Genomic DNA, 8,748 nt, shown 5'->3' with positions numbered 1-8,748 from the left:
TTGGCAGAAGTTGAGGAACTTGCTCTGGTGACACCACTAATGCCACTCTCTTCCTGGTGAAGAAGAAATAAAAAACATGTAGAATCATAGAATCCGTAGAGTTGGAAAGGCCTTCTGAGGGCCATCTAGTCCAACTCCATACAATGAACAGGGACATCACAGCCAGATCAGATTGCCCAGGGCCTGATCCAGCTTCGCCTTGAAAGTTTCCAGGGATGGGACATTAACCACAACACTGGTTAACTTCTTCTAGTGCCTCACCACCCTCTAAATCTACCCTCCCTGAGCTTGAAACCATTTCCCCTTGTTCTGTCACCATAGACCCTGCTAAAGAATCTGTCTCCTTCTTTCCTGTAGCTCCCCTTTATATACTGAAAGGCCATCAGGTCATCTCTGAGCCTTCTCTTCTCCAGGCTAACAGCTCCAGCTTTCTCAACCTGTTCTTATAGGAGAGGTGTTCCATTCTGTGAATTATTTTTGTAGCCCTTCTCTGGATGCTCTCCAACAGGTACAGGTATGCATCTAAGAATGCACATTGTCCATCTTACTTAATTTTAATATCCACTAACCTGAAATAGAGGCATTTATAATGCCATCCTACCATTCAGGGACCCCAGGCCAAAGATGTATCTACTTCTTCATTTCCTGGAAGCTCATAGTTGTAAGGTAGTAGCTACAGTACCTCCACTGCTGCTCACCTTTGTCTCTCAGCATCAGAAATGAGGAGTAAAGCCAGAATTTTCTTCCAGACTAAAATACTCCTGTTTTCTATAAGAATAGTCTATGACAACGTGTGTGGCTGTGCCCACTGTGGCTCCTGAGTTTACATCTGCAGTGATGATAAAGCAAAAGACAGGTGAAGGAAGCCACTCAGTGAGTAAATTCATTAAATACATACTTTGCAGTAAAAGTAAGCCATAGTGATAATGGAATAATCAAAGAATCTATAGACTTTGTCCAGTGGAGACTCATGATTTCCTCCATTTATCGGATGGCATGATTTGTGGTTCCATTGTGTGCTTTGATTCCTTCACCCAGTCTTTCATCTTGGCCGTATCAGAACCCAGTCCAGAGCTTCCAGACACTGCAGCCCTAAATTAAAGGAACCAGACAAAAAGTCCTGCCAAATTCCCAACAATAGACTTTATTTTGGTATTAGCATTGTCTTCTCCTCATAAAAATAATGTCTTGTCAAATAAAACTTTGTTAGCCACCAGCTTTGAGAAATGTTTGTTGATCCCGTACATCAGAGATGCTGATGAAAGCTACCTTCATGTTCCCAGCTAATTTAATACTACTGTTTACTATGATGTACTGCTTGAGTTGCAGTAGCACTTAGAATTCCTAGTCACAGACTGGGGCGCCGCTGTGCTAGACACCAGGCACTCATGGAACAAAAAAGAAAGTCCTTTCCCTAAAGAATTTGCAGTCGTTGGCATGAGTATGGTCATTACAAAGACAACAATCTTTTTTTCCAAGAAACGCCTCATCTTGTTCATTATCCTTGCAATTAGTCTCATGGGGTTCCACTTCCAGCCACACGCACCTGTTGATAAGCGCAGCCTAGTTGGAGCTAAGACAGACTTTGATTCTTCCATTTTTTAATGAACAACAAATGAGATTAGAGATGTTTGCTCCTTCAAATGTGCAGACATCTGAATTTCTAATTGTTTAGCATTAGTCATAACTTAAGTAGGACAGAGCGGATTCTATATATAGTCCAATGCCCAGCCATTCAAGATAGATAGTGTATTTGTATTTCTTCCCATACCTCCTCGCTTGAAAAAAGTGAGAAGGCATTTGCTACATCTCCATTCTCAAGTATTCCAAAACTGTGCTGCTCCCATCTCTTCCTCCCCCAAATATCGAGATTGTTTTCAGAATCATGAGATTTTTTAAGAAAGTGACATTCTGAGCTCTTCCTGCATTTATTTGGAGATTCTCAGCCTTAATAGTGTGGTTGAATCATGTTTTTAAGCATGAAGGTTAAAGTTTTCTTCTTTTAGCAACTGTTGAGGTTGTAACAAGATTCCAGGAGCAAGAGTTGCTCTTATTATCTAAAATCTCCTTTAAATCGCACTGAGTTTTTTCTCTATCCTGTTTTCATTTCCTTATCTTCTCATGCAGTAGATGCTCTTACATATAAACACATTGCTGCTGGTGCTCATGGCTGATGGAGGCCAGGTGCCATGGGATGGTACCAAGGCATGGTCCTCGGTGCCAGTGTTGCAACAGAAGACTGAAACCATAATCAACCATTCAATCTGTGATTGTTGCTTTTAGTGAGAGTGTAGCTATTCCATGTTTTCTTTGACTGATTAATCCTATGCCCTTTCTGTAACTATTCCTGTAGGATGCAAGCCAATGAAACGTCTTCTATTGTGTTTGGTTTTATTTTGCCCTTCTCTGTTGTGTCATCTGCCCCTCATGTCTTCCCCAGCCCATGGGTGCCCTCACCTACATACCTGTGAGTAATTTCAGCAGGTGGCTGAGACACACCTGAGGTTCCAGACCCACCCCTGCCCCCTGCCAGACACAGGCAGATGGGGGAGGGGACAACCAGCTAACAAGCACACAAAAAACTTTCTTTCACAGTGAGATGCATGCAGACACTGAGACAACTTGGAATACAAATTGCTGGGTGCTTTAACAGGGTGCTCGTTTGATGGAATTTCCTTGATGCTAGCAATAATTGTAAGATCAGTTTCTGCAGAATTATCATCAACAGTGTGGAGAGCTCGCATATGTACCAGCACAGTCCTCTTCATCCGTTATCTAACAAGAATAGCAGCTGACTAGTCTTGTGAGGTAAGTATGAAGGTCAGCTGTTGCATCCCCAGATGAGGGCTGCTGGGAGGAGAAGGGCACAGCCTTAGCATGCACAATCCTCCCATCCTGCTCCTGCAACACAAGTCCTTCCACTGGCAGTGGCTGTGGGCACAGACACTTCTGGGGGATGTCCAGGGAGGTGCATGCTCAGCTCCTGTTAGTGCTGGTTGATAAACCTTGGGTGCATGAGGCACTAAGAAACGGTGGGCTCTTGCTCAGGCAGTGGTGTTTGCTGGCCTCAAGAGGAAAATGACCCCCAGAGATCCAGGAAAGCACAGCACAGTTGCATTCACTTTGGACACGGGAGTGACCCAGACGATGCTTCTGAAGATACTTTCCTTCTGTTGAGACCTCCAGCCCATAAATCTAATCAAAAGTGTGACATTAACCCATGAATGAAGAGTCCTCTGGTTGAGATCAGGAATTTGGTCTTGGAAAATGCAGGATGCAGTCCTGTCTCACACGCTGACCTGTGAGGCATGCTCATGGCATGACTTGCTCTCACATTGCTCCCTAATGCAAAATGTGGAAAACTGAGGAATTTTTCTCTCCATCTCTCAAGACTGTAGGAAAAACCACTGTAACTTTAAGAAGTTATGAGTGGAGCGCTGATATGTTGGTGGGCCATACCAAGAAACTCCCTGTGATATGAGAGCGTGTTCTCCTTCCCAGAGTGAAATCATCAAAAAATTGTCTGAAGGAGAAATTAAAATGGAATTAAGAGAGTTTTGGAGACGTATGGGTTGAGAAGCACTGACCAATAGCTGAGGCTCTTATTATTTTTCCTAATCCTGGAAGAGAATATACCTTTTTTTTTTTGGTATTTTGTTGATATATTTTTTTCTGGATTGTCCCAGAACCCATAACATTTAAGGCACTGGATTTAGATTTCTCAGTATTGAGAGCAGCAAAGGGTCAAATGAAAATGTCATGTAAATGCAGGCTGCTGCATGATTGCTGGCACTTCATAATGGGCAAGATGTGCTGGGTTCATCTGAAATTGTCATACAATGTAAGATGGTGCTTTGGAGAGCTGATCGCAGGCAACAAGTAACGCTGGTGATCACACCGAGTGGTTATGTGAGTGGTTATGGAAGTCCTGCTGAATGTGACAATGCTGGAAGGCCACACTGCCTTGTGACAGAAACAAGAAGTGAATGAAATACTACACTGTGGTGGAAAGCTGATCTACATCTGGTGTGTCTTCTTCCATGTTTGTAGATGGACATCTTCAGACATACCTAGGGTAAGAGCCATACCCTGGGTTTAACACCGTAACTTCTATACCGTTATTTTTAGAATTGTGTGAGCTCACTGCCATGGTCAATCAGCATGGAGGGGATTCCTCTCCCCTAACATTGGCTATTTAAGCATTCAGCGACTAGGCTAAGGTATGCCCCTTAGTGCAGGGGCCCTCCCTTTATAGACAGAGGAGTGAGGTGAGCTTGTCCAGAAGCCCTAAGATATTACATTGCAGTGGATTGTATCATGCACTGGGCATGCCTTCTCTTTACCCAGTCTACAGTGGGGGTCTATAAATTGCCTTCCAGTAGATGCCTGAGTTTGCTGAAGCTCAAGGGCTGGTGCTGCCCAACCCAAATCAGCACAGAGAAGATGGACTTTGCTAGCACTTTGTATTTCTAGACAATGTTATTGTGTGATTCACTGCAAAAATTGTGTCTGCCTGTGGTGTTTGCAGAATGAGTCAAATACAAATACTTTTCTTGTGAAGAGTATGTTAATCTCAAACCATGCCACTAGCTGTAATCCAGATCTACTCGATATCTGCCTGTTTCCCTTCTTCACGCCTCCAGTGAGAATCCATGATTTATTTCTTCTGTTGCAAGGATTAGCAGCTGCCATTTCATAGAATCATAGAATACCCTCAGCTGAATGGGACCTATAAGGATCATCGAGTCCAGCTCTTGGCCCCACACAGCACCACCCACGCCATATGTCTGAGGGCACTGTCCAGACACCTCTTGAACTCCAGCAGCTCCATGCCATGGCCACTGACCTGAGGAGCCTGCTCCAGTGCCCGACACCCTAGGAACGTTCACCCGGGAACTGGTTACTCACTGGAAAAAGGAGTCCTGTCCTCACATGGAGTCAGTTCTGCATCTGAAGTACTGAGGGGAGCACTTTTTATTTCATGTACATGTGAAGTTCTATGAACCTGGTTATCAATTTATCCCAATTCCTCACAGCCTTTCCCACATTGCTGTGAGCCTCCTAGCACATCGCTCTGGGTCTATGTGGAGAACATGGGCAAGTGTGACTGGGACCAGACAGAACGATGAGATCGTGAGAGCACACAGACCCTGGTTAGGGCTCAGGTGGGAAGGACCCAGCATGTTGCATCTGCAGATGTCCGAGTCCGCTCCTTTGCTCTATTTGCTACCACTTCAAGGGACAAAACTGCCAAAAAGGACCTGAACACCACTGTAAGTAATGAGAAACATAAAATAATCAGAGCCAATTCTGACTGGCATCAATTTTTCGGAGAGACGCAGCTCTGTATCTTATTCAGATCGCACCCACAGAACTAAGAAGTATGTATTTGGATCAGAATTTTTCCTTCTCTGTGTTTATGGCCTCAGTATTTGAAGAGGTTTTGTGTTCTTTAAGGGCATATTAAACTTAAAAACAGAGTCACTGTGATAATGTCCAGAGGGCTCAGTTTTAATGAGTGCCTCTTACATTTTCCATCACCTGATTGAACGCAGCTCCTGCTTCTTTGAACCTCTTGTTTTTCTCGCAGGAAGCGGCGCTAACATGCTTTAAAAGCATACAAATAGCTTCTGCTGTGACGAGCTCCTTGAGATATCCTGCTCTGTTTAGTTGTAATACGCATTTTGGTTCACGAATGCCTGAGCTAACGGAGGTGATGCCGAGACAAATCCCCTGCATTACAACCTGTTTTTCCATTTGTTTGCTTATGATGCATAAGATCTGATTCTCTGGCACTTCAGCAACGTCTGAGGCCGGAGGTAGGTGTGACAGCAGCCCGAGTGTGCGGCGTCCCTCAGGGGATGCTCAGAGCTGGGCTGTGGCCAACCTCATACGCTCAGTGCTTTGAACTTTGTTATTTCATTAAGGAAATGGATTTTAGGTTTGTCGTCGATTCAGCATCCATAATGTGCAGCCACCTTCCGTGCTGCGTTCATCTCCTTGCTGCTGTGGGAAACACACAGGTGTGTGACCCTGAGCACCCGCGTTTGGGGCAGTACAAAGCCGGGAGGGATTTCAGTGCAATTTCTCAGCTTAAAGGGAGGGATATGATGAACGTTGCAAGTGAGGCGATGGGGAAGCAGGACTGAGACGCAAAGCTGTCGGGATGCGCAACCTGAAGGAGGCAGACTGCATGCCGGATGGGAGTTCGGCAGAAGTCACCGCGCTGAACGGTGCTCCCTCCTGGGGAGATGCCGAGCAGCCCGGCTGGAGGCGGGGGGTGGAATGTACGGGCACCGTGCTGGTGGGAGAGCACCCCAAAGGGACCTCAGAGGGACCGGAGGTAGGGCCTTCTGTGAAGGGGACAGGCAGGGAAGCGCATGGCCCCGAGGGTGCGGAGCAGGGGAGGATCGCGGGAAGTGGCGGCCGGGGACAGCCGAGGGAGAGGAGCAACGTCCGGAGCTGGGAGTGGGGAGCCGTCCAGGGAAAGGCGGAGGCTGCCGGCGCCCGTCGTCTCGCGGAGCCTCCCGAGCCCCGTGCCATTGCGCCCCGTCGGTGGGGCCCGGGGACGGCGGCGGAGGGAGTGGAGGGCCGGGCGGAGGGAGCCGTCCCGAGAGCGGAAAGTTTCCCGGAGTGACCTCTCCGCGTACGCGCCCGCTAGGAGATCTCATTCAAGTGTTTTTGTCAATGGGAAGGGGGGGGGCCCGCGGCTCCCCGGCCCCCGGCCCCGCTGACGTCACCGCAGAGGCGATAAATATCTGTTGATATAATTGGACGTGAGATTTGGGGTTGCGATAGCGAAACTCGGCCCATCGCCGCTCCGACGGGCCCCCATGATTTATTCAGCAGTGGATCGGGGCACGCAATCGGGCTGTCAGGAGAGCGTCAGCTTATTAGGCAAGTTCTGCGTGATTCCAGGAGAGGGTCTAAGCTATAAAAATCCCGCGCCCCGGCTCTGATTAGGACCAAATCTGATCACAAGTTCGCCGGGAGGAGGCTCCGAGGCAGAGCCAGAGGAAGGACGCCGGGCACAGCCGGGCACCGCCGGGCACCGCCGGGCACCCGCCGAGCCCCGCCGCCTGCCGCCGCCGCCGCCCCAGGTAGGAGCGGGGCCGCGCTCGCCCCGACGGCGAGGGCTGGGCGGGCCGGGTGGCGGCGGGCGGGCGCGGCGGGGCGCGGAGCGGCGCGGAGGGGCTCGGGGTGCGCCGGGAGCGAGTTTCAGCACCGGGACAGCGGCCGCGCTGCGCGCCCCCCGCCCGAGCCCGGCCGTGTGACCCGCGCGTGTCCCCCACCCGTTCGCCCCGCTGCAGGTCCGGCCCCGACCATGAAGCTCCAGCCGCTGGTGTGCGCGGGGATCCTGCTGCTCGCCCTGCTGCCCTGCCACGAGTGCCGAGCGCTCAGCAAGAGCCCGGGAGCCGCCCGCGGGGCTCTGCAGCAGCCCGATTTCTTCCCGCAGCAGCAGCAGCAGCAGCAGCAGCAAACTCTGCCCGTCCTGCTCCGCATGGGAGAGGAGTACTTCCTGCGCCTGGGCCACCTCACCAAGCGCCCCGCCGGCCCTTTCTCCGCCTCCTCCGGCGGCCACCTCCGGCCCGAAGCCTCCGCCGAGTTGTTGCGGGCGGCCGCGGCGCAGCTGCAGCGGTCGGGGAGCCCCGAAGGGGACGAAGGAGCGGGTGAGGCGGTGGAAAGAGAGAAGCGCTCCGAGGAGCCGCCCATCTCCCTGGACCTGACTTTCCACCTGCTGCGGGAGGTGCTGGAGATGGCCCGCGCCGAGCAGCTGGCGCAGCAAGCTCACAGCAACAGGAAACTGATGGAAATCATCGGGAAGTGAGGCGGCCCCCCCGCGCCTTGCCAAAGGGACCCCGCGGTCAGCACCAGAGCCATCACACCGCCCGACGTACCATAGTGCTGCTCTGATGTCATCTCTTTATTTTTATAGAGCTTCGAACCCCGAAGGGCGCGCTCCGAGCCGCCGCCCCCCCTCAGCATGCGCGGACGCGCGGTGCCGCCGGCCCCCCCCCGACCCTTATTTATTTCTCCATTTCCCATAGCGAGAGGGCTCCGCAGGGACGGCCGGGGGCGGTGGGGAGCACGGGGAGAGCCGTGCCGGGGAGGGAGGCGGGAGGGGAGCCTCTGTCCGCTACTTCGAGTCCACTTTTACCCTGTACGACATTTTCACAATAAAACATCTTTTCAGCGCTCGGTCGATTTTGTTGTGTAAGAGAATGTTTAATATTTATATTTTTAATAAAAGCTGCAAAGGAACGATGGCTGGACACGCTTTCTTGCCTGGCACCGTGGGCCACCCGCCCCGCCCGCTCCTCCCGGGGGTGGCACAGCGCTCCGCTCCGCTCCGCCGCTCGCTGCGGACTGCCGGGGTCGCGGGGACACGACCGGGACCACCACCCCGGAGCCGATCCTCCTCCTGGACGGACGCGGCGATGGGAGGTGGGAGCAACGCTCCGCTCTCTGTCAGCCCCAAAGCTCTGCGCAGCCCTCATCCCCCCGAAAGTTCCCCCGCAGGAGCATTTTCTGGAGGCAATAAGCACCGATCGGGGTTGAGTCCCGCAGTGAGGCCGCTCCCGCACAGCCCCGTGCCCCCAGCTCCAGCCCAGGGCTCGGCTCTGGCACCGAGCGCTTCCCGTCTCCCTCAAGCACTCTGTCACCTTCAGTGAGCAAGGAGCACTCATTTTAAGACAGGAATTTTGTCAGAAGAATCACCTCAACGGTTCAACTTCTGCTGTAACCCGA

At 51.3% G+C, this 8,748-nt stretch overlaps 1 protein-coding gene across 1 annotated transcript; it reads left to right on the top strand.

Moving 5' to 3' along the window:
• Positions 1-6,644: 6,644 nt before the first annotated feature.
• CRH (corticotropin releasing hormone) lies at positions 6,645-8,262 on the top strand. The gene is made up of 2 exons (XM_085221192.1): positions 6,645-7,100; positions 7,311-8,262. The coding sequence occupies exon 2, from the start codon at positions 7,325-7,327 to the stop codon at positions 7,826-7,828; it is 504 nt and encodes a 167-aa protein (XP_085077318.1). The 5' UTR covers positions 6,645-7,100; positions 7,311-7,324; the 3' UTR covers positions 7,829-8,262.
• Positions 8,263-8,748: the final 486 nt, after the last annotated feature.

This window comes from Meleagris gallopavo, chromosome 3, assembly GCF_905368555.1.
Source record: "Meleagris gallopavo chromosome 3, MGAL_WU_HG_1.1, whole genome shotgun sequence".
NCBI lineage: Eukaryota > Metazoa > Chordata > Aves > Galliformes > Phasianidae > Meleagris > Meleagris gallopavo.
This window is presented reverse-complemented; position numbering and strand designations above follow the sequence as displayed.

Excerpts from the sequence above, each read along its gene's own strand:
- CRH (XM_085221192.1), top strand. The coding sequence starts at position 7,325 with ATGAAGCTCCAGCCGCTGGTGTGCGCGGGGATCCTGCTGCTCGCCCTG.